The following is a 27,022-nucleotide window of genomic DNA, read 5'->3' on the forward strand; positions in this document are numbered from 1 at the left end:
ATGGCCGACGGTGGCGGCGATGACGGGGAGATCAGCGACAGGCGCTTGGCGTTCGTGTACAGGTACTTGGTGAAAAGCTGGAAATTCAAAATGGACAAATGGGATAACATGATGAAAGTGCCGGAAAACTACGTACGTCCGATTTGCTTGTACCTATTTTAATAAACAGCGTTATCATCAATTCAACGCAAAACACTGAATTTCTCAGATAAAACTAATTACATTTTAATTGATGTTGTTTTATATCATTATAAAATAACTAAAGTTTTTATAATTTTTTTGTAAAAAAAAGGCGTCCATAGGAACTCAAATGATATATTATGTATACAATAACCGAAGAATCGACGAACAATTTATTCCAAGTGCTTTCTGCCATCTAAAAATTTTGTTAAACGAGGTGGTTTTTAGTAAAACTAATTTCCTAAAGTATTTAAAATTAGGACGTGAATATTTTTGTTCTAAAAACAACCGAAATACGTTCTCATTTATGCGTTGAAAATTACCTAAAATGTACGCTAAAAAGGTCCATTAAATTATTGTCTATAAGTGTTCGAAAAGAAATATTTAATTACTTGGATTTTAATTATTTTATTGAACACTTTTGTATAATGCATTTACAATGAATTATTAAAAAGGTATCTACTTAAAAACATAACTATAAACTCAATGAAATTTTAAAAATACAGGGTGTCCCACAAAGATCTGACAAATAAAATAACTTTTGTTATAGTGGATATTTTTAAGATTTGTAATAAACACCACGGTTTGTGTTACTGTTAACTGTTTTACATTTTTTTTGTTACATTAATTTTATTAAATTGAAGATAGCTATTTTATTGAGAATAATTTGTTGAGCATTTTGACTGGTCGAAAACCAGTTTTGACATTCTTTAAGTTTTAAACGACCATTTTAAATTAAAGTAATCAATAACATAAAAAAATAATTAAAAAAGGAAGAAAGTTAAGAATAACTGTGCTTTTTTAAGCCCAAACGAGAATAAATAAATTTAAAAAACAAATCTTAAAAATGTTCACTAGAATAAAATATAAATTATTGCATTTGTCAGGTCTCTGTGGGACACTCTGTGTAAATAAATACTCAACATGTTTATACTAATAATTGAAGTGTTATTATTTTTGAACCAGTTATGTACTTGTTAATATAAATATAACAATTTCATATTGTAATCAGTTGAATTTTAACCGCTAAATTAAAATTAACTATTCCACATGTTCAAAACATTAGCAAAGGAATAGAAAAATAAAACCACAAATTTTGTTTTACTAACAAAAAAAACTATAGAATCTTAATTTTAAAAATTATTTTTATTTACCTAATTTTAGAACATGATAATGGACTTCTTCACCGTGCCGGAACGTGTGAAACTGTTGTTCACTTTGACTCCTTCGGGAGTATTAATGCCATTGACCGATTTCCCTGACGGTTACAAAACAAGAATGACGTATTTGTTAAAAATGGAAAGGGTAGAAGTGACTGAAAGCAACTATCAATCAATATTAGAATTTGGAGAAGTGTCTTCTAATCCTATCGACGATTTGAAACAAATCACTGAAAACGTAAGGAAAATTAAAAAGCTTTTAATAAAAAAAACAAATCACAGCATAGGTATCGTTTAAATTTTACGTTTCTGAAATAATCCAAGTATCGCATTTGATTGGACAGGTGTTGACTAGTGTTTTATCAAATAAAGATAATTTCGAAAATTGTGCCGAAGAGATACTTGTGGACGTTCAAGATAACCTAAATGACTTGTTGAGCGAAATTAACAATGTAACCGGATTGGTAAAAAACCGTCAAACACTCACGCTACCTTTTGGCTACGACAAAATTGATAAAGCAATAGAAATGTTTGAAACTAGGTATGTTTTTTTTTACTAGTCAAGGCGGTAAGTGCAATGCATAGTGTGTACTAGAGAGTGGACGAAAACAAAATTGTTTTTTGTTTTTTTGTTCTTCTTTTGACTAGTATGCTGTATGTTTTATTAAATCCACCCTAGCCACCACTGACAACATTGGCCTGTATCTCTGTCAATAGTAATTTTTTTCAAATCAACCTTTGGGTAAAAATATTTTGTTTTTATGCTGAAAATGTCTATGGAAATTACTTTTTTCTAGGGTATTTTGTCCTGAAAATATGTATAAATTTGAAAGAATTACAATTTTCCATATAATTTGAAAAATTAGGAATATTTTTTTTTTGACATTCTGTCAAAAGAAGAACAAATGAAAAACAAATTTTTTTGTTAATTTTTCTCTTAATCGTATTTTTTTCAAAAAATCACGGCATTCAGTTCATTGTATGACTATAGTTAAGAGGACTGCAGACCACTTATTTATTAAGGATTAAAGTCTAGGCAATCGTTTAGTGAAATAAGATATTAAGTTTAAGTTTTCGAGGTTATTTATTAACTATTTTATTTAAAAAAAAAAAAAAAAAAATGTGTTAGCATAGTTTAAGTAAATAAGTTGTTGTTAATTGTATAATTACAATTGACAGATTTTGACTTGTTTTTACATTTACTATCTTTATATTTTATTGGAATCTATTTAGCAAAGGTAAAGACATAGATGAAGTGTTGAAACACCGGATAGAACATAAGATATTGACATGGTTTAAAGACCTAAATATTTTGATGGGATATAAACCACAAGTGATCCTTGACAAAGACCCTGCAGCGCTTCCGTCTGATTGTAATTATTTTTTCAAATCATAGTAGTTACAAAATATATATTTTAATTACTGAAATAAAGACCGTTCATATTTTTACAGTTATTCTTTATTGGAAAAATCGAGAAACAAATTTCTCAAATTTGTACGAGCAAATCGACAAAAAAATTGGACATTTTTTGACCATAACCAACAGTCCGTATATGACAATTTATCAGCAAATTATTGAAACTATAGTGTCGGGTAAGTTGCTTATTTTATTCCACGTTTCAAAAAATATACATTTCTATTTGTTTTGTTATAGCTTCCAGTGAAGCGAACACCATTAACAAATACTTGAACACAATAAACAAACAGCTGTCTTACATCGAGGTTGTCGGATTGATCGAAGCAAAAAACGATTTGTACATGATGATGAGAAAACTCTGTTTGATCTGGGTGAATTGTCCGAAATTTCAGAACTACGAATACATTGTTGTTCTTTTAAGTCTTATATGCAATTTAATTATGTTAGAGGTTGGTGACGGTTTTTTTTTATTTTCAGAATAATTTTAACTAATTGAATAAGTACGTATTAATTAATTTGGTTTTAGTCTTCTAAATTTTTGGAGCCAACCGCTCTGTTTCAAGGTGAACTTATTGAAAATTTACCGAGAATAGATGAAATTATAGCAATATTACTGAATTTCAAGTTTGAGTCGACTTCAACTAATAAAATATAAAGAAAGTGATGCGAAATATTTTTTTAGGAATCACTTCGAGTTGATCAGAACTGAATATCTACCAGAACAGTTTACGATACTAGCGAATAAAAATAAAGATATGAAGGTTAAACCTAGGTATTGGAATTTCCATAAAAACGACGTATTCGATAAGCTTAACACATATGAAAAACGTCTCGCTGATATTAAAGTAAGTAGTTTTTACTAGCGTTGTAATGAACGCTATGTATTTGTACTGTCTATATATTCTAAGCAAACTACAAGAGAAATTTTAATTTAAAAATATTATTCCTAACGGGCTGAATCTTAAATACATTAAAAAGTATTAATTCAAAATAAAATACAAAATGGACTACAAAAAAGTGTCTATGGGATTAGAATAGGCAATGCATTGCATCCGATACAATGGATGGTTATTGCTATAGATAGTACGGTGATTTAATGATAATGATTTAACATTTATAATACTTATTTACACTTCAAAGGATATCATCGTCACTCTTTTGGACTATCAAAAATTAGAAAAAGTAGAAGTGGGCGGTCTCATTGGTCGTTGGTACTCCAGTAAAATCGAAGAAATGTTTCTTCGTTTTTCAAAATTTTTGGAAAAACTTGGTACCATTTCATACGACCCATTAGATATGTTTAGCGAGGCAAACAACGAAGCTTTCGAGGAAGACTATAATATTTATTTAGAAATGTCGGACGATTTCGACAAGCGAATCACGACCATCAGCAAGGCTTGTTTTGAATACTCGGATGATCTTATGTCACTTCACAAGGTATATTATTATTTTGTTTTCTTATTATTAGCTTTGAAGGCTAAATTTAAGGGCCATCACTCATCACTCTATATCAAGAAAAGGGAGGTTTCGCCCTTGAAAATTCAAAAACTGCATTTTTCCTATAAAATGTTCTGTTTTAGTTCATTATGGTGTTCGGTGCGGCTCTATTAGAAAGACCAATCGTTAAAAGCATCGTGACAGTTTATTATCAAAAAGTTTTGGAATTATTAGACCGAGAGTTAGCTGAAGAAAAGGTATGTCAACTGTAGTTGAAAAATCCATTTTTTTTAATCCGTGATTTTTGTAGAGAATTTTTGACCGTCAAACTGGTATCGTAAAAAATATTAATGAAGCTACAGACTATCCAGAACTGTCGTGCTGGCCCGTAGAAACGGATGTAAATTATCCACCGCTTGTGAGAACGGTTATGTGGGGCAATTCTTTAAAAAATCGTCTCGTTGAAGATTTAAAAGCTATTGAATCGTTAGAGTTACCGTGAGTAAATTTCGAATTTATGTAATCTATAGTTTTTTGGGCTGATGTACCTACCAATTTACTGATTTGATTTGTTTTTTTTGTTCACTGACATTATCCACAGAATTATGAAAACCCAAAATGGAGTCACAATTATGTCTAAAGTTAACGAAATTTCCGGCATGACTGAAACTTATTTATGGTCTCTGTTCGATAAATGGAAAAGCGATACTCCTCCAATGATTAGGGAGAAAATAGTTTATCCTCTTTTTATTGTAAACGAAGACAAAACAATTGGTTTAAACTTTGCTAAAGAAGTAATTTATTAAAATAAAAATAATAAAAGATTGTTTTTTTTTTAATTCAATATTTTTATCTAGCTTGATGCCGCCATTAAAGAAACCCGTTATTTACTTCTCGGTATTTATTATTATAAAGATCCCGCGTTAAAAATCACAATAGAAGATTTACCAGAGGACGCATTGGAGTTGTATAAACGCGAAAAAGGGTTAATTGATTATAAAAGGGATATTAATGAAATCGTTTTATGGTTAGTGTAATAATTAAAACAATAGAGAGTTTGCCAAATAACATTTAATTTTAGGTACAACACATTAAGAACGAAGACTCATATAACGGAATACCAATTAATACAGGAAGAAATTGAAAGAATCGATTTCCTCATAGAAAACGCACAAAGAAATGTTACTTGGTCGTCAGAAGGTAAACGATGGGATAATTAATTTTAAATAAAACTAATAAGCTCTTATACGGTTTTATAATATTTTTAAGAACATTTTTTAAATATTTTAATAGAATTGATTCATGTCGAAGAAGAAATCGTCGAGGAGGAAGGAATGGAGGAAGAAACTACTGTTCTTACTGTTATCCAACACACTATTGCTAATATTCATAAGCTAACTAAAAATCTTTACGATCGAGTAATGCAAATACAAACCAACTACGCTGAAATCGTAGCTTTAAGCAATCAATGGAAATCTTTGCCATTATACGTGCGCGATAAAAATACAATGCTAATCGAATTCGAAAAACGTCTAGTCGATATTAAAAATGTACGATATAATGAAGTGGAAGAAGCTAGTAAACGAATACAACAGTTGCTTAAGGAGGACCTATTGTTATTTCATAACGTTCCTTTGGTGGATCCGAGTTTAATGAACATGAGAGGATTCGAAGAAGAGGGCGAGGAAGATGAAAATGTTATACTCGCAGATCAAGTAGCTGTCGATGATATGGATGACGTTGATCAACTTGAAGAAGAGGGAGATGCATTAGCGTCTATTTTAGAAGAAGGTCAGGAAATGGAAGAAGAAGGTCTTGAAGAAGAAGGATTTGAACAAGAAGAAATGCAAGAAGAAGAAAACATTCAGTCGTTGATAAATCTAAACGATTTAGGCCTTAACGAAGAACAAGAAACAGAATTCAATGAAGGAGAAGAAATGGAAGAAGAATATATTCCTGAGAGTTGGATTGATTTGCAAATAAGAATACTTTTGTCGGATGAAAACATAAAACGGAACTGGGAAGAGTATAAAAAATACGTCGATGAAGCTGTACTTGATGGAATACGAAATTCAGCCGTTTGCAGGTAACGTATATAACACACAACCAATAGGAATGGTGCAAAAAATAATCGCGTAAAACAAGTTTTCAATTGAAATTCGTTCACATATATTATATTGAATTATGTTACATGTGTAACATAGCCTGATGACTATGATCTAGTTTGATTTTATAACCTAATACTCTAATATAATATGTTATACGATTCTACTGAATTACTAAAATTATACTGTGTATTTCAGTCTCTCTTATATCGACACAGAAATGAATACATTAAGAGAAGCGTGTGCGATGTTCGTAGTTTTATATGTCCTTCAAAAGAGTGGTTCAACGTTTATGCCTAGTTTAGAAATTAGTGACGACGATCTTCACTTTCTCGCATTAATGAATGGACTAATTGACGATATCGTAGAATTAGGGTCTCATATGGAAAGGGTAGCAGACGACAATACACCATATAATGTGAGCAATCTCGCTTACTACACAATTTGATTTATTGTTTTTGTTCTGTACTTTCATTATTACTACTATTAACAACTAATTTTAATTATTTGTATTATGTAGGTCGAAATAAAAAATTTCGAAACTGTGGAAAACTTGACGAGGTCTATCGTGGAAAGAGTAAAAAATACTACTAAAAAAGTATGTAAAAAATGTTTTACTTTTATTTTTCCAGTCTACACCACGTTATGATATCATGCACACGTGCAATGTACTCATTGCTTTGTTACAATTAAACATTGTAACTGTATTTCTAGGCACTCGAATATGTAACGCAATATCAAGAATTCTCACCTCTATGGTCAATAGATCAGCAGTCGGCGTTAAATTTGTTTATAACCTACGGCAGGGATCTCACTCACGACGAACTAGAAATGATAGACGAGGTTGACGCTGATGGGAATCCTGTTGTTATTCAAAACTCACCAAAACTCGAAGATTACAAATCAAAAGTAATTAAAATACTTTTGATTTTTATAATAAAATAAAAATAGTATTTTAATTTTATATTTTGTGGTTAGATTGATTCCTACGATCGCCTCACTCAAAACATCGACAAAATAGTAGATAACATAATTTTTGACAGTTGGTTTATGGCGGATCTTAAACCGTTCAGAACCAGTCTTTTGGAATTGATTATAAGTTGGTCCGATTTATATAAAACATATTTGGTCGACAAAGTAGTTAATAGGTATTTAAAGAGAAAATATAAGTAAATACAGTTTTTTTAACATTTAGCTAAACAAACACGTTTTATTGCCTTTAGTTTGCGGGCGTTACGAGATTTTTGCGTAGAAACAGATGCCGGTCTTTTAAAACCATTAGAAGAAGGCGATTACGAAGGGCTGGTCACTATTATGGGTCACCTGTTTAAAGTCCGTGAACGCCAAATGGAGTATGATTACATGTTTGAGCCGTTACAAGAAATATTAGATTTGCTCAAAATTTACGACGTCGAAATGCCAGAGGACGTTTACATTTTGATGCAGGTATTATTGGTTTTTGTATTCCAACCAGAATCATTATTCGTAGCTTAATAAATCACTGTCGTCGAGTGTCTAGGAGTTGCCAGGCAAATGGATGACAACAAAGAAGAACGCGTTAAACGTCAAATCTCAAGTCGCCCCGTTGATCCAAACAGAAGGGTCGATAATTGGCAGAAGAATCGTGCTGTTGGGTGTGAGAGAAACGATATTTAAAAATAACTTTTTAACGGCACCCCAGTTTAGGTAAACGTTAAAAATAAATTAACATTGCCGTTTTTGGTATTTGTGCGCTATTAACATTTTCTATTGGCTAGATGGAAATGTAAGCGTCCGTATGTAGAAATAGATAAATCAGCGAAAGACATGGAAAACTTAGATGAACTACACGACAAATTGCTTTCGCAAGCCGTCTTATTCGAAATACCACAACCGGAACAGAATATATTGGCACCTACTAAAAAAAGTTTGAAACTCATCAAACAACTATGGGACTTTGTTAGTGTCGTAAGAAGTTGGATTGAATCGTGGAAAGCGACTTTGTGGAAAGACGTGGATACCGAATTCATGGACATGGAGTTGAAACGGTTCGCCAAAGATTTGAAAAGTAATATTAATTGTTATTTGTAGGTATATTATTTTTATTGTTCATAGTTTTTGTGTTTTGGGTTAACGCCCTATTGTAAAATAAAATTAAAAAAATTTATATATACGTTGTTTTTTTCTGAAGCAATGGACAAAGAAATACGAGATTGGGAAGTATACATAAAAATTGATAATATGGTTAAAAACATGATGACGTCGTTGAGAGCCCTTATTGAACTTCAAAATCCAGCGATGAAAGACCGTCATTGGAGTGAATTAATGGAAGTGACCAATGTAATGTATTTTTTTTTTTACAAAAACGCGCAGAGCACTGAACTCGATTATTGTCTTAGGTGCAATTCTCCATAGAGGACACGACCACTTTAGACGATCTGGTGGCACTCAATTTGCACCAATGTGAGGAAGACGTAAAAATTATAGTCGATAAGTCCGTCAAAGAAATGGGCATGGAAAAATCGTTAAAAGAATTTGCAGAAACTTGGAACAACATGGAATTTGAGTATACTCCCCATGGTCGTACGAAGTATTTCTTACTAAAAGCCAGAGAAGAGCTTATCGAAATTTTGGAGGACAATCAAGTGCAATTGCAAAATATGATGAGTTCAAAATTTGTTGGTCATTTTTATAATGAAGTTTCGACGTGGCAAAAAAAATTAAACACTGCCGACAAAATAATCAACATTTGGATGGAAGTGCAAAGAGTATGGGCGTACTTGGAATCCATATTTATCGGCTCTGACGATATAAGAACACAGCTTCCAGAAGATACTAGACGGTTTGAGATGATTGACAGAGACTTCAAGGTACACTTATAATTTTTTTTTTTTAATGTGTGTTAATGAATCATAAATTATTATTATCGTTTCTATTGGCAGGTTTTGCTCACCGATATAAAAACTACGCCAAATGTTATTAAAGCTACAAGTAAACCGGGATTATATGAAAAACTTGCTAACATACAAGTAGAATTAGGAAAGTGTGAAAAAGTACTAGCACAATATTTGGAAACGAAACGTTTAGCGTATCCGCGGTTCTATTTCTTATCCGTCGCCGATCTGTTAGAAATTCTGTCCAATGGAAATAATCCAGAAGCGGTTTGCAAGTAAATAATATAACATAAGACCTAAATATAACTAACATATCGCATTTTTAATATGTTGTGGCGTCTTGATTGAGAGGCTTTACGCGGCAGTGTTTTTACGCACCTAGCTGTGGTAAAAAAACAAAAGTACACTTTTACTATTATATCGGTTATTACAGACATTTGACTAAACTTTACGATTCGGTGTCAGCGTTGAAATTTGGTAAAGAAAAACTGGCAAACGGCATGTACGCCAAGGACGGCGAATACGTAGAATTCTTTGGGACTCTCGATTGCGGAGGACAAGTAAAATATATGCAGTTTATTAAGTATAAATACATTTTAATGAGTTAAAAAGTAGGTATTTATATTTGCGTTTTTCCTTCGACGTATAAAATATTGAAAATCGTACATTATTTTAGCTTCGATGCGGAGCTGAGAAAGTATTGTATTTAGAATAATGTTTTTATTTTTTTTTTTTTTTTTGTGGATCCACGATATCTTTTAAACCGCTGAACCGATTTCTTCATGTAGAAGCGCTAAAGATCAGAAATAGTACCCAGAAAAGTACTTTAATGGCCCAACAATTAAAAAAAAAAGAACCCTTCCCCTTCTAAATCGAGAAAAACACCCAAAAAATGTACATATTTTTCAACTAAAAATTACGATTCTCCGTTACTTTTTTAAAAATAGTTGAATTAGCTTCAAATTTGTTTTTAATATCATTTAAACATAGTGCTACCGACAAACATTGACAAGCCATAAAAATATCATAACCTCTTTCCCCTGAAAGGAGAGACATTTTTTATTTATTTTACTTTTTGCAAGCAAAGTTTTAGGGATTTAAGTTTGAAAATTAGAGCAAAGGTACAATTTTCTCAAAAATCTTTGATCGAATTTTTTTTTTACTAAACCCCTAAAAAACTTATATAAATCATTAATTCGTCCAACAAAAACAAATGTCAACAACATCCGTATTGTATTGTAGCTGTGGTGTATAACAACATAAAAAATAAAACAAATATGTCAGGTATTCAAAACTCCCTTATACTTAGAAATAGCGTTTCACTTAATGTAAAAGTCAACAAAATAGAATGACCATATCACGTCCTTATAATTATTTTTGATTCGATTAACAATATCTAATTTATAATATCTATCATATGTTAATAGATAGTCGTTAATGTGCTTCTATTTGGTTTTAATTATTCCATTAGATAGAAAAATATTTTTGTCATTTTTAGGTGGAAAGATGGTTGAATCGATTAACGGATATAATGAGGTCGTCGGGTCGTCATTACTTTAGTAAAGGCGTAAAGACCTATGACGATAAACCTAGAAGACTATGGATATTCGATTATCCTGCACAAACGGCGTTGTGCGGTATACAAATTTCGTGGACTACCGAAACTAACGAGGCATTTGCTCGTCTGGAACTAGGACACGAGAATGCAATGAAAGAATTTAATAAAAAACAAGTAATTTTTTCCGTATTTTATCGCTTGTGATTCGTGACATCCTCGTTCGTCGTTTCAGATATCACAATTAAACGAGCTCATTGACTTGTTATTGGGTGACCTGTCCGTTGGAGATAGGCAAAAGGTGAACACAATTTGTACAATTGATGTGCATTGCCGAGACGTTGTTGCGAAAATGATACAGATGAGAGTAGAAACCAGTGCTGCATTCCAATGGCAATCACAACTTCGACACAGGTAAACTTATAATAATGAAAAAAGGATACACACTATTTTATGGTCGAGTATTAACAAAATTACATGCTATTTCATCAGATGGGACTTGAAGGAAGCGGACTGTTTTGCCAACATTTGCGATGCACAATTTCGTTATTCTTATGAATATCTGGGAAATACACCAAGATTAGTAGTCACTCCTCTTACTGACAGGTGTTACATTACTTTATCACAGGCAAGTTAATTACAATCGTATTTAAAGACCACAAGGCAAAAACGATAAAACCTCATTTTTCTCGAACTGAGAAAAGCTATTTTCAAAGTTCCAGTCTCTGTGTTTTTGTATTGTGGTCCAAACTTTACATCCCCATTGAAGTAAGGGAACCATCGTTTTCGCATGAGAGTAAATTTCTGCTGAAACTTTGACCACCCTATGGGTTTGATAGTTTTTGCCTTGTAGTCTTTATTTTTAAAAATATTTTTATAATCAATTTTACTCTCCTATACATTCTAATAATGTTATAGTCTCTGCATTTAATAATGGGAGGTGCTCCGGCTGGCCCGGCCGGTACTGGTAAAACCGAAACTACCAAAGACTTGGGTAAAGCTATCGGAATGATGGTGTACGTATTTAATTGTTCAGAACAAATGGATTACCAAGTCAGTAAAAACATTTTTTTTTTTCAGTCAAATTCACCTTAATAGAACCATTATTATTATTTACAGTCGTGTGGTAACATATATAAAGGTTTAGCCCAAACCGGTGCTTGGGGGTGTTTCGACGAGTTTAATCGTATTTCCGTTGAAGTACTTTCCGTCGTTGCGACACAAGTGAAATCTGTTTTGGATTCCATCAAGGCAAAAAGGAGTACGTGCATTTTGTTAGGCGATACTGTCAATCTTATAACAACAGTGGGTATGTTCATTACAATGAACCCCGGTTATGCTGGGCGCGCAGAACTTCCGGAAAATCTTAAAGCTTTGTTTAGGTGAATTTTTTGTTACCAAGTTATACATAATTCGTTTCGTTCTAACGTTTCGTTACTTAATAACAGACCCTGCGCTATGGTAGTTCCTGATTTTGAGTTGATTTGCGAAATTAATCTAATAGCCGAAGGGTTCCAAAGCGCTCGGTTACTAGCCAGAAAGTTTTTGACGTTATACTCGCTGTGTAAAGAACTGTTGTCTAAACAAGATCACTACGATTGGGGTCTTCGAGCAATCAAATCGCTATTAGTGGTGGCTGGTTCGTTAAAGGTAAAATTTCAGTGATATTACACACTTTAAGTAATAATGCTGCCAATCTCAGCCGTTTTTAATCATTCTTTCAGAGAGCCGACAGATATCGTCCCGAAGACCAAGTGCTAATGCGAGCGCTCAGGGATTTCAACACTCCAAAAATTGTTACCGATGATGTGGCCATTTTCATGGGACTTATTGGTGATCTATTTCCGGCATTGGACGTACCACGTAAACGCGATGTCGAATTCGAAAATCAAGTGCGCAAAGCCACTATCGATCTCCGACTTCAACCCGAAGACAGCTTTATTTTAAAAGTATTTTGCTTTCTTATTTTAATAATACCACTGTTATAACAACATTGCGCGAACTACCGGACCAATTCCTTGTCGCACGCAGGTGGTCCAATTGGTGGAACTGTTGGAGGTCAGACACTCAGTATTTATAATCGGCAATGCGGGTACGGGCAAATCGGAAGTATGGAAAACTCTATACAAGACGTACAGCAATTTGGGCTACAAACCGTACTACAACGATATTGAACCAAAAGCAGTGACAAACGACGAGTTGTTTGGCGTGATCAGCGCGGCGACCAGGGAATGGGTGGACGGTAAAAATCGCACATTTTTTCCGTTACACAGAGAAAAATTGAATCATGGATATATATTAATCCTATTCTGGATGGTTTCGTAGTTATTTCAGACCTGATAGCTAAAAAAGATTAACACATTGTAAACATACTTAGATATTTATTATTATAATACAGTGAAACTCATCTCACATGAACCATGAATAACATGAAACATAATTTTAGATTTAATAAAAATGACCCTTTCCCTCCCTTTCCCCAATCTAAGATGAAAACCCTGTGGATAATGGTTCAGTAATGAGGCGTATTGAATCGTCAAATTAAATATTTTATTACTGATCTTTCATCAGCTGGCTCTTATCGAACGTGACCGATGTTCTTATATAAAAACTGTCGATTTTTTCCGGTTGTGTGGCCAAGCAAAGACATAAAATGTCAAATATCCATGTGAAATGCATCGCATATTTTGAAAAACCGATAATGAACTGAAATGTATTTCATAGGTCTTTTTTCGTGTCTGATCAGAGAACAGGCACAAATGCCCGGCACCGGATCCAAGTGGATGGTGATGGACGGTGATATTGATCCCATGTGGATCGAATCGCTGAACACAGTGATGGATGATAACAAAGCATGTTTTTTTTAATTTTACCGCAAATTGGCTTATGATTATAATAATAATAATAATACAATTTTGCTTTTGAGCAGGTCTTAACGTTAGCCAGTAACGAGCGTATCGCTCTGACGAGGTCAATGCGACTTTTGTTTGAGATATCGAATTTGCGGTCAGCCACTCCGGCTACAGTGTCTCGCGCCGGTATCCTTTACATAAACCCCGCTGACTTGGGATGGAACCCTTACGTAGCTAGCTGGATAGACACAAGGACCAGCGCGACCGAAAAGGCGGCCCTGGTCGTGTTGTTCGATAAATACGTGCCGGTTTGTTTGGAAGCGTTAAAAACGAGATTCAAAATAATCACTCCCATTCCTGAAATCACGCACATTCAAATGCTATGCACGCTCTTAGAATGCCTTTTAACGCCGGCAAATGTACCGCCAGATACTACGAGAGATATATACGAGACCTACTTTGTGTTCGCGTGCATTTGGGCTTTTGGTTCAGCAGCGTTCCAAGATCAGGTATGTTAAAAAATATACGGAATTGTTTATTTGTTCATTTGTCGAAACTTGCTACGAAACTTTAAATTGATTTGCAAATATTTAATAAAATTACTTAAATCGTCAATATGAAATACTTACATTTTAAACTGAAAAACATTTTACATTTTAACTTCATACATTTTACATCTTTTTTTAATAAATTATGATTATTTTATCATAATATAAAAATGAGGATGGTCTAGATTTGAACATATTGGGGTTGATTTTATTTGAATGTAATATTATGATTTGTATTATTATTACGACCACCATTGTTAATGCTGTGTCATTTATGACAACCTATGAAGTATGAATACTAGGCAGCCCGCTCGATTTTTTAATAAAATAAAGTTGTATCCCTCTCTTAGGTCCGCATCGAAGCTAACAATATGATTTTAATTACATAATATTACAATTACTGCCTATAAAATGGTTGAAATTTATATCCGATAGTTTTTACAATCTACAGTTTCGGGTTTCTAGAGATCTGTTTCTTCCTGGACCCCGCTGTGTTGATTTTTTTAAATAACTATTTTTAGTATTTTATTTTTTAACTCCAGAGTGCTGTTATCAAATTGTTTTCTTATATTAATAAAATAAGAACAACCACCAGCGATTAAAATTATGTTTAAAATGCCGTACTTAATTATTATATTATTGTAGCTGATAGATTGGAGAAACGAGTTTACTAAATGGTGGTCATCGGAATTTAAAACAATCAAAATTCCACCAGCCGGAGTTGTCTTCAATTATTTCATCGAATCCGAGACTAAGCAATTCCGACCGTGGTCAGACCTAGTGTTGCCGTTCGAGTTAGATCCCGACGTACCGCTACAAGTAATACATTAATTAAATAAACTACAATAAAAAGGAATTTATATAAAATGCTAACAATATTGTGTACACGCTACAGCAAACTCTGGTCAGCACCAATGAAACAACGAGAATTAGATATTTCCTTGATCTCTTGATCGATAAACGCAAACCAGTTATGCTGGTTGGTTCAGCTGGCTCAGGGAAAACAGTAATCATCAATGAAAAACTTAAATCCCTTTCAAATGATCTATACGCAGTCACGAGTGTTCCCCTTAATTTTTACACAACATCAGGTATGCAAAATTTAAACTTACAGGTCAATACTTAGGTCAAATCATAATAATTAGATATGTGTAGATTTTTATTTATTTGTATCATCAGAGTTGGTCATATATTTTAAATATGATAAGATATTAAATATCTAAATTTTAGTAGATACCAATCAATTGAAATATGTGATTTAGATAACAGACAATTAATTAGAAAATAAAATGATAAAAAAATGGACAATGTAAATTTATTAATATAATATACCTCATAATATATAATATACCTCCTTTTATAAGTGTGTTATATTGTTATATTGTTAAGTGTTATATTGTGCAGACATTAACTGTACTGTATCTTCTGTTTTAAAATATTATTTTGTATATACCAACTGTTTGACATATTTTTAATATTATCATGTATAATGTATTTGATCACATTGTTAAAACATTTTTATTGTCTGTAGAACTAATTATTCGTTAAAACTATAAATTAATTATTTTGTATTCGATTAATATTTTTAACGGTTCATTTAAACTCATCATTAATCTGTTATTTTGTCAATCGAAATTTTTTTGAAAAATGCCTTACTGATAAAATTATTTATTTAAAAATGATGATTGTTTGATTAGAAATGTTGCAAATGATTTTGGAAAAACCATTAGAGAAGAAAGCTGGAAGAAATTATGGTCCACCAGGTGGCAAAACGTTAATATACTTTATTGACGATATGAACATGCCAGAGGTAAATAAACTGATAATCGTGTGGATCCTATAGTAAATCTCTAAAAATTACTTATTTAAAAATTAATAAATAGGTTGACGCTTATGGAACGGTGGCACCCCATACTCTTATCAGACAACACATGGACTACAAGCACTGGTACGACAGAACCAAATTATCGTTAAAAGACATCAACAATGTGATGTTTACTGCGAGTATGAATCCGACCGCTGGAAGTTTCACTATAGATTCTAGACTTCAAAGACATTTCTACGTGTTCGCTTTAGGGTAATTTTGAATTTGAAATATAAAAAAAAAAAATCCACTAATAATCCAAATTTTTTTAGATTTCCGTCGCACGATGCTTTACAAACTATTTATAATTCCATATTTTCTCAACATCTATCTAATCCGGCCAACAAGTTCAGTCTAACCATAATTAGATTGTGTGAGCTGATTGTGCAGTTGGCAATAGGATTCCACGATAAAATCCAAACGGTTTTCTTACCGACGGCCATTAAGTTTCATTACATTTTCAACCTTCGGGACATGAGTAACGTTTTCCAGGTATGAACTATTTACAATTCAGTAATATAGATCTAACCATTTTTTTTTAATACGACCATTCCTATGCAGGGTTTAATGTTTGCTACTGGCGAGTGTGTGACGTCGACCAGTTCTATGATAAGACTTTGGCTCCACGAAACCAGCAGGATTTATGGCGACAAGTTAGTTGATAAAAAAGATCAAGAGACTTTCACGAAGACGATCGTTGAACAAATAAAGAAAACGTTTTCTGTAAGTAAATCAATGTATCAATGAAGCATTTTTATTTCTTTTTTTTTATAATATAACATAAATAAATTGTATAATTTACTTGAAGGAAAGACATTGGATCATGAATATGTCTTACGATCAACGATTTTGAATAATTCATAATTATCTAACCAATAATCTCTTATCAGCATCCAAAAATAAAACAACAGCCATAGCAATCAAGGCATCATCAACTATTATACATAAAAGCTTATTACGTATTTCAGGTAGACCCCCCCCCCTCCCCAAGTCAAAAGACATGTTCATGCCAAAATGTATTTTTAAAAATTGTATGTTAAAATATGCTGAAGCTAAATTTTAAACTCTAAAACAGCTAACTAAATAAGTATTTTAATGTTATTGCATTGAGCTAACGCTAATGTACCCACTACAAAAAATGTGTAACATATGTATATTTCTATTCACGCAGTCCTTGGTCTATGAAGTAAGAATAAAAATCAATATTTTACTGTAGTATAGTGTTTAAATAATACTGTAATTAGATATAGAATTTTTCTTTAATTTATATATCAATATAGCCTTTATGATTTTGTTTTGCTTTTATTGGCTATTAAAGTTTTTTGCAAGCTACCGCTTAACATTTTCTTCTGTTTGGATAGCGTATTTAGTCCATTCCGACTAATCAATTCATTAATACGAATCATCACTAAATTTCGATACTTTCTTTCAAGTTGTATAGTCTTTTAAAAGTTATCTTCATTACCCGAATGAAAGCAGCAGATAATTGTTCGTATGTGATTAGATAACAATGTAGGAATTGACAATTTATTCCGGGATTTTGTTACTATATACTACAATATAAAGCAATACTTTGAAAATATTTTTTTGAGGGGGGACTGTTGATCACATGACTTCTTCTAGCGAGTAATTCAATCATAACGTTATTCCAATACATGATAATCATATTACTCCGATCCCTGTTCAAAGTTACATAATCCGCTCATAACTAAAATATTGCACAAACGATTTCTTGGACACGTAAAACACATGTTAACCAACCAAACTGGGATTTTATCGAATGTAGGACGTTCAAGAAAACGAGTATTTGATTCATCCGTTGTTGTATTCTCATTTCGCCGAGGCCATCGGTGATCAAAAATACATGCCCGTCCGATCGTGGCCAGTGTTACAAAAACTGCTGACCGACGCTATGAATTCGTACAACGAACTGGTGGGTGCAATGAATCTGGTACTGTTCGAGGACGCCATGTCTCACGTTTGCCGGATTAACCGTATACTGGAGCTGCCCAGAGGTAACGCACTACTTGTCGGTGTTGGCGGCAGTGGAAAACAGTCGTTGGCCCGACTGTCGGCGTTCATTTCTTCGCTGGAACCGTTCCAAGTGCAACTGAGGGCCTCGTATGGCATCGGCGATTTGAAGGCAGACCTCGCGGCGCTATACCTAAAAGCCGGATTGAAGAACATGGGTATCATGTTCCTGATGACCGACTCTCAGGTGGCAGACGAGCGGTTCCTGGTACTCATCAACGACATGCTGGCCAGCGGTCAGATACCAGATTTGTTCGCCGACGACGAAATCGACAACATCATACAGACCATCGGCCCGGAGGTTGACTGACTGGATAGGTTTTCAATATATTTTGTGACGGATCTTTAGATCATTTATTTTTTTCCAGGTAAAAGCGGCGGGTCTACCTGAAACCAAAGAAAACGGATGGACGTTTTTCATAAACAAAGTACGGTCGTTACTCAAGACCGTGCTATGCTTCTCGCCCGTAGGCAGCACGTTGAGGATCCGAGCCAGGAGATTCCCGGCTCTAGTCAACTGCACTTCGATCAATTGGTTTTACGAATGGCCCAAAGAAGCATTGGAATCTGTATCGTACAGATTCTTAAGTAACTTGGAAGAACTTACGTTTAAGTTGAAAAAACCCGTTTCTCTATTCATGGCACACGTGCACAGCTCTGTCAACGACGTGTCACTTAAGTACTTGGCCAACGACCGCAGATACAACTATACCACACCAAAGTCATTTTTAGAACAAATAACATTATACATGAAGTTGCTAGTTACCAAAACGAACGATATTAAATACGGTATATTGAGATTTCAAAACGGTATTAAGAAGCTTATAAGCTGTGCGGCTCAAGTAATTATTATAATTTCTACTATTATTATTATTATTGTTATTAAACTATTAGAATTTTGTTCAAAAGTGAAAACCACCTTAAGAACTCATTAATACCTCATTTCGCCGTTAATAATATTTACCTACTTTTTTTTTATTGACATCTCTCCTACAATTTCTTCTCGCTGCACTGCAACATTAACATTTTAATTTTTTTAGAAAAGTTTTGACATAAGTTTATTATTGTGTTTAGGTAGATGGATTAAAAGTCGAGTTAGACGTGCAAGAAGTTGAACTGGCTAAAAAGAATACTAAAGCCGAAGAACTTATTAAAATTGTACAGAAAGAGACTGAAAAAGTGAAATTAGAAAAAGAAAAAGGTTTTACTCAAAATATATTACAATCTATGATGCGCTATTACAACGTATATTGATTTTTAACTATAGCTGCCGAGGAAGAATATAAAGTAAAGCTCATAGAAGAAGACGTAGCGCTTAAGCAAAAAATGTGCGCCGAAGATTTAGAAAAAGCTGAACCCGCATTGGTCGCTGCACAAAAGGCTTTGGACACATTGAACAAGGTTTTCGATTAAATAAATAAAAAAATTTAAGTCGTAGCTTAACTCATTATGGCATATAAGGTTGTTAACTCTTTTAAGTATGCAAACGTACGTAAGAAAACTCAGAAAATGTATTTTACTAATGTTTGATGTTTATATAACATATTGTACAAATATAATACAATTATATACAATATAATTATATATATATTCAATGTGTATTATAGAACAACTTAACGGAGTTAAAATCTTTCGGATCACCTCCGGCACTAGTAGTAAATGTAACTGCTGCTGTAATGGTGTTACAATCTAAAAAAGGAAAAGTTCCGAGAGACAGAAGTTGGAAAGCTTGTAAGGTAAACTATCAAACAAATATACTTAAATATTCAATTCTCTAACCGATCAAAAAAGGTTATGTTGGTCTGGTAATTTAACATAATGTAAAAACTGCGAGTAAAACTAATTGTATATTTAATAATTGTAAGTTAAAAGTAATCTACGGCATCTACTTGACTTATTATTAATTATTGTATTAATTATCCTTAATTTTAAGGTAATGATGGCTAAAGTTGACCAGTTTTTAGACTCTCTTATAAACTACGACAAAGAGCATGTACATCCAGATGTGGTCAAAGCAATTCAACCTTACTTGAAAGACCCAGATTTTGATCCAGATTTTATTGCTGGAAAATCGTTAGCTGCTGCCGGTCAGTACTATAATCAACGTTTAAGTCTGTATATGTTTTTCTGTTTAATATAGAAGTTCTCTAATTTAAGGTTTGAGCGCATGGGTTATAAATATCATGAAATTCAATGACGTCTGGCAAGTGGTCGAACCCAAAAGAAGAGCTCGAGATCAAGCGACCGAAGAATTAAACGCAGCTAGAAATAAGCTTATAGAACTCCGAAATATGATTAATGTAAATACGGAGTGAAATAAAAATATTTTACTAGAAAGTTTTAAAAACCATATCTGCTTTTGTACAGGAATTGGAGAGAAAACAGAAAGTGCTAACGGACGAATTCGAAAGAGCGGTTGCCGAAAAGACTAAATGTCAAAATCAAGCTGACGAAACTGCCATGCGAATAGATTTGGCTAATAGACTTGTAAACGGCTTAGCATCAGAAAACGTACGTTGGAAAGAAAGCGTGGCAACGTGAGTGCATTTAAAAATCAGTAATTTTTAATTAAATAAATAAAAAATCGATATTTAATCTGATAAATTTTATCCGATATCAAAAGGTCAGGTGTAGCTTTACTCGTTGATTAATACTATAAAAAATTATTTTTCAATTAATAATCAGGTTATAATATATATTTCTTAAATTTACTCAAATGTAAATTAAAATAATTATCAATACTTTTTAGTTAGACCATTATATTATTCTTAAAAAAACTATTTGAAGGGCTGCGGGGAAAAAAGATCAATGTCAATTTTTTAACATTCTGAGAAAATCATGTTTTTAATTTCAAAACGTAATACATTTTGCCTGTATGCCTAAACTTCCGGCGGTCGTTACTCTCGACTAAGCTATTTTTTTCCTTGGTTCGAGCGCATAAAAGATACAATACATTAATACAAATAATTTGATACCAAAATCTCATTTTCAAATAAAATTGACATTGATCTTTTTTCCCCACAGCCCTTCATTTAGAATTAGTTATTATTTTTTTAATATTTTTCTGAATGTTTCAACCACAACAGTCTACAAAAGAGTTTGCAGACCCTGCCCGGAGATATTTTAATGGTTTCAGCGTTCGTATCGTATGTAGGATATTTCACGAAAATCTACAGACAAGATTTAATGAAGAATTCGTGGATACCGTTTTTCAAAGAAGTCAAAGTAATAATCCAACATACGTTTATGGTTTATTATTTAGCATTATATCTACTATTTATTGTCTAATGGTCTCTCACAGCCGGAAATACCTGTAACCGACGATTTAGATCCGCTTGTTTTACTCACCGACGACGCACAAATTGCTGCGTGGAACAACGAAGGTCTGCCTAACGATCGAATGTCTTCCGAAAACGCAACGATATTAACGAATTCAGACAGGTGGCCTTTGATGGTTGATCCTCAGGTAATAATAAAATCAAATGTGTTATAAATAAGTAGTCTGTATTACAAATATTCACGATATGGTATGCATGAAGTTACAAGGAATCAAGTGGGTCAAGAACAAATATGGTAAAACGTTAAAAGTAACGAGGTTAAGCTACAAAAACTACTTGGGCTTGATAGAAAATTGCGTGCGAGACGGTCACGTATTACTGATTGAAAATATCGGCGAGAGCATCGACCCCGTTTTGGACAACGTGCTAGGTCGAAATTTAATAAAAAAAGGAAGGTAAATAAATATGATAGAATAAATTTTTTTAAATGTTTTTTTTCTCTAAATAATATAACATTTTTAAAATTAAAATTTCGTGTAAAGAGCCGTCAAAATTGGGGAGAAAGAGGTAGATTTTCATCCGAGCTTCAAACTTATTTTGCATACGAAACTTTCAAATCCGCACTACAAACCAGAAATGCAAGCGCAGACAACATTAATCAACTTTACGGTGAACCGTGATCAGCTAGAAGACCAGCTGTTGGCTGAAGTGGTTAAAGTAGAAAGACCAGACTTGGAAAAACTCAGGACCGAACTGACCAAACAGCAAAACGGTTTCAAAATCACTCTGAAACAACTCGAAGACGGACTGTTGCAGAGGTTAGCGTCGGCCGGCGCTGAAATCTTAGGAGACAAAGAATTAGTTTTAAATCTGGAAAAATCCAAGAAAACCGCCACCGAAATCCAAGAAAAGGTTATAGAAGCAAAAATTACATCCAAAAACATCGATACCGCCCGTGAAGCCTACCGTGGTGCTGCTACAAGAGCGTCAATTCTTTACTTTATAATGAACGATTTGATTAAAATTAACATGATTTATCAATTTTCACTCGAAGTAAGTGTGTTTAGGCAATTCTGTGACTGACTAATCAGGTAATTCTTGCATATTTTTTGTTTAGGCTTTCAGCGTTGTCTTTCAGAGGGCTATGCGAAATGCTGAAAAAGCTAACACGCTAAGCGAACGGATCGTTAATCTTATTGACAACATAACCTACCAAACATTTATTTACACAGGCAGAAGCTTATTTGAAAGAGACAAGCTGACTTTTATCGCTCAAGTGACTATTCAGGTATGAAGCATAATAATGATAACTATAACGTTCTATCGATAATGTTACCTAACAAATTGCAATTCTTATTTTAGATACAACTCCAAGCACAAAAAGTGAAACCATCAGAGCTAGACTACTTGTTGAGACGACCCATTATCGTCGGACTGTCCAGCCCGTTTGATTTTATATCTTCAAACGTTTGGGGGGCTATACGAGCACTCGTCATGGCTGACAGCGAATTCATGTAATTATTTTTATTTCATTTTATTTTCCAAGAATTGTTTTGTAATGATTTTTATTTAAAGAGGTTTGGACAAAGATATTGAAACGTCTGGTAAACGTTGGCAAATGTATATTGAAAGCGAAGCGCCGGAAAAAGAAAAGTTGCCACAAGATTGGAAAAATAAATCTCCCTTACAAAGACTTTGTATACTCCGAGCGCTACGAACTGATCGGATGACGTACGCCACAAAGGCATATGTTGAAGAAGCACTCGGGCCAAAGTACACAAATTTCAGACCACCCGAGTTTCCTGAATCTTTTAAAGAAACAACATCAAAAACTCCAGTGGTTTTCATACTGTCGGCCGGAGTCGATCCTACTAGGGTAAGATTTGTTTTGTTCAATGATATTATTGTGACTTTACACGAACGCTTTGGTGTATATATTTTAGGACGTCGAAGCGTTAGGAAAGAAAAAAGGTTTTACCATCGAAAAGAAAAATTTCCTTAATATTTCGTTAGGACAAGGTCAGGAAAAAATAGCAGAAGATGCGATAGAATTGTCATCAAAGATGGGCTACTGGGTCATGTTACAGGTATAACATATTTTCATGCTAAAAAAAGTATCGATATTTATATTGATAATATATATTTAACTAGAATGTACATTTGGTCAAAAAATGGCTACCGATCTTAGACAAAAAAATGGAGGCATCTTTCGAACACCCGCATAAAAATTATAGACTATTTATCAGTGCCGAACCGGCCCCGGGTCCTGAATTTCACATCATACCTCAGGTAAAATACATCTAATAATATATTTTTTTAAGAAAAAATACACTTCGATTGTTATACTTAGGGCGTGTTAGACTCTTCCATAAAAATCACAAACGAGTCACCGACAGGAATGATGGCGAATTTACACAAAGCTCTAGACAATTTCAGTCAAGATACGTTAGAAATGTGTTCCAAAGAAGGTGAATTCAAAGCGATCATATTCAGTTTGTGTTACTTCCACTCTTGCGTGCAAGAACGAGCGAGATTCGGGGCTCAAGGATGGAACAGATCGTATCCGTTTAACGTTGGCGACTTGACAATTTCGGTAAACGTGCTTTATAACTATTTGGAAGCCAATAACAAAGTCCCGTGGGAAGACCTGAGATATTTGTTCGGCGAAATTATGTACGGCGGACACATCACCGACGACTGGGACAGACGGTTATGCAGGACTTATTTGGAAGTTTATATGAATCCGGAATTGGTAATGTGTGAAAATTAAAATTAATCAATCTTTCCCTTCAAGGAAAGACTCGATTTAGATCGTGAATATTACTTATGATCAGCTTACTTCCTTCACTTCGTTTCCCTCCACACGCCGCCCCTAAACTCACTTCATCTTTTTCTCCCCTTTCTTCTGTCTTCTCCTTTCAATTTCACTAAAAATTAGTGATAATACAATTAAATCAATAAAATCATCAAATCTTTATTAGATGTAATATCTTATAACTTAATTATTATCAGCATGAAAATGTTAAAGCAAATTTTCAATTAATCCCAGCCATAAGACATATTCATGTCGAAATATATTGCCAATGTAGAAATATGTCTATGCTAAAGTTAAATTAAATCGTGTCGTAGATGGAAGGTGATCATTCGTTCGCGCCAGGTTTCGTGGCACCTCCAAACATGGACTACAAATCGTACCACCAGTATATTGACGACTTGCTACCACCCGAAAGTCCAATATTATACGGACTACATTCTAACGCCGAAATTGGCACTCTCACCACGAGATCGGAGAATTTATTCGCCACATTGATGGAAATGCAGCCTCGGGACGCAGGTAGCTCCGGCGGAGGAGGCATGTCCAAAGACGAAAAGGTTAGACTACCTAACCTAACCATTGTATTTTTTTTTTGTCGGATATTACGTGACGACTCGATTTCGGTTTACTTCAAACTAAAAATATTCTTATTTCTGTATATTATAAATTATATAAAACAGATAACATTGCTTTGTAGGTAAAACAAGCGTTAGACGATATCCTTGACAAAGTTCCCGAACCGTTTAATATTCCTGACATGGTGGCACGGGTAGAAGAACGTACGCCATTCGTTATCGTATCGTTCCAAGAGTGTGAACGCATGAACACGCTGATGAACGAGATTAGACGGTCGTTGAAAGAACTCAATTTAGGTTTGAAGGTAAGGGCAAATATATCATAAAACATGACGTATGTTCGTCTTTCCTAAAATGTTGCACACGTTATTGACCTATAGGGAGAGCTTACTATAACCTCGGTGATGGAAGCTTTAGAAGAATGTTTGTTTATGGATAAAGTACCCCCAAGTTGGGAAAAACGGGCCTATCCTTCATTGTTGTCGTTATCATCCTGGTATGCCGACTTGCTTCTCAGACTTCGTGAACTCGAAGGGTGGGTCAGCGAATTCCAAGTAAGTGAAACCGCAGCCAAAGTATGATTTATAGCAAAAAACGATCAAACACCTGTTTTTACTGTAGCACAAATTCACAAATATATATAATTTTACCCCCTCAAAGAAGAAGTTACGGTTCCATGAAAAATTTGTATTAATATCTCAGGATGAGAGTAGGTATTCTTTTCGAAAATAGATATGTGACATGTGTAATGTTGATTTGTTCAAACATGTGAATCTTCTTCTGATTTTCATTAAATGGAACTTCTAATAAAACTGTACATAATTGCAACTGTAAACTGCTTCATAATTATGGTAAATATTGAAATAAAAAGTAACATTATTCAAGCAAACGAAAAAAGGCTATATAGTGGAAGAAAATCCAAACTTATTGAATTTTTGAAAATTCCATAACCTATACTCTTTAAAATAAAAAGGTTGAAAGTCTAAATCTATTATTTTACCTACAAACTACGTTGAAATTATAAAATCTTGATTTTTTAAAAATTTAGGTGAGGTTTCCTAGTCTGGCTTTGTTAATGCATTACATATATTTATATTCTCAGCTACCTTCGTCCGTATGGTTGGGCGGGTTTTTCAATCCGCAATCGTTCCTGACGGCCATCATGCAAAGTACAGCGCGTAAGATGGAATGGCCATTGGACAAGATGTGTTTGCAGTGTGACGTTACGAAGAAATTTAAAGAAGAAATATCGTAAGGAAGATAGAAATGTATATACTGGGGATTTTTGCATAACGTTTAACTGGGTAGTGTGTATGTAAACGAACATCGTAAATGTTATTATTCCAATAATAGCGTATTGTAAGCTCTATTGGCTAACCAATACCGTATAAATTTAACCTTGTGCAAAAAAACTCCCTACCGACATTATAATATACTGCACAAGCCTGTTTTCGCTAGGTTGCCACCCCGAGAGGGAGCAATGATCAACGGATTAATATTGGAGGGAGCTCGATGGGACGTCAATATGGGTTGCATTGTTGAATCAATTCCCAAGGAACTTTTCCCCATTATGCCAGTCATACACGTAAAAGCTATTATCAAGGACAAACAAGACCTGCGAAATGTGTACGAATGTCCCGTGTATAAAATTAAACTCAGAGGTCCGACGTATGTGTGGACGTTCAATCTGAAAACTCGCCAAAAACCGTCCAAATGGGTTTTAGCCGGCGTAGCTATTCTGCTGAGCATTTGAAAACCGTTTGCCAGTGATTATAAATTTATCTACTTGATGTATTACTATTTTCAACAAGTAATACATTTTGTTTGTTTATCTGATGTTTTCGTTTAAATCATTAATGAAGAGTATATTATAAATTACACCTTATAACTATTGACATTAACAAGACTTCGAAGCTTATTTATAAAATTTCATAAATATCCAATCTAATGTATTTTGAATCAAATAAAATACTAAACCGAATGTAATTATTAATGTAGATTTTGGTTGTAAAAGCTGTAGTTAAGTGGACGTTATTCAACCGTGATTATAGTGTGAAAACAGGATTTGCGCGAATGTATACCATTCTACTGTCTGTAATAGTACTAAATTTACCAAATTGTCATGAAAAAAATAGAGGGCGATACATTCTATACTTGAGGTTTCGTTTTTTTGATATACCGTACGATTTTTATGTTTATAAACTAATATGTTATTTACAGAGGATTTAAAGTAGATGGCAATAATATTAATACTAACAAAACTTTACTGACTCATCTGGTGCACTAAGACACATTAGCTGGTAATATACATTAAATGATGCTATATCATCAT

General features: G+C 33.6%; 1 protein-coding gene across 1 annotated transcript; it reads left to right on the forward strand.

The window, feature by feature from the left end:
• On the forward strand, positions 1 to 26,443 carry LOC126845427 (dynein beta chain, ciliary-like). The gene is given in 65 exon segments (XM_050584081.1): positions 1 to 132; positions 1,345 to 1,578; positions 1,685 to 1,881; positions 2,574 to 2,713; positions 2,793 to 2,933; positions 2,995 to 3,206; positions 3,284 to 3,381; positions 3,440 to 3,602; positions 3,898 to 4,194; positions 4,338 to 4,451; positions 4,505 to 4,692; positions 4,796 to 4,988; positions 5,052 to 5,221; positions 5,276 to 5,394; positions 5,488 to 6,280; positions 6,498 to 6,717; positions 6,820 to 6,897; positions 7,014 to 7,208; positions 7,278 to 7,447; positions 7,523 to 7,745; positions 7,819 to 7,985; positions 8,057 to 8,346; positions 8,470 to 8,673; positions 8,676 to 9,148; positions 9,221 to 9,447; positions 9,606 to 9,732; positions 10,671 to 10,904; positions 10,963 to 11,141; positions 11,220 to 11,355; positions 11,646 to 11,780; positions 11,847 to 12,109; positions 12,176 to 12,377; positions 12,452 to 12,676; positions 12,759 to 12,969; positions 13,452 to 13,579; positions 13,657 to 14,088; positions 14,773 to 14,946; positions 15,023 to 15,218; positions 15,825 to 15,937; positions 16,011 to 16,204; positions 16,264 to 16,483; positions 16,553 to 16,714; positions 17,778 to 18,323; positions 18,391 to 18,864; positions 19,097 to 19,223; positions 19,290 to 19,423; positions 19,630 to 19,758; positions 19,956 to 20,109; positions 20,180 to 20,322; positions 20,390 to 20,559; positions 21,109 to 21,247; positions 21,324 to 21,488; positions 21,562 to 21,755; positions 21,843 to 22,353; positions 22,418 to 22,588; positions 22,663 to 22,814; positions 22,876 to 23,176; positions 23,244 to 23,387; positions 23,452 to 23,589; positions 23,651 to 24,052; positions 24,430 to 24,672; positions 24,813 to 24,995; positions 25,071 to 25,244; positions 25,793 to 25,941; positions 26,149 to 26,443. Coding segments are annotated over 65 exon segments (14,007 nt in total).
• The last annotated feature ends 579 nt before the right edge of the window (positions 26,444 to 27,022 follow it).

This window comes from Adelges cooleyi, unplaced genomic scaffold (assembly GCF_023614345.1).
Source record: "Adelges cooleyi isolate 19-005CV unplaced genomic scaffold, UGA_ACOO_1.1 ACOO_flye_CR_arks_rails_tigmint_CR_PRNA_784, whole genome shotgun sequence".
Taxonomy (NCBI): Eukaryota; Metazoa; Arthropoda; class Insecta; order Hemiptera; family Adelgidae; genus Adelges; species Adelges cooleyi.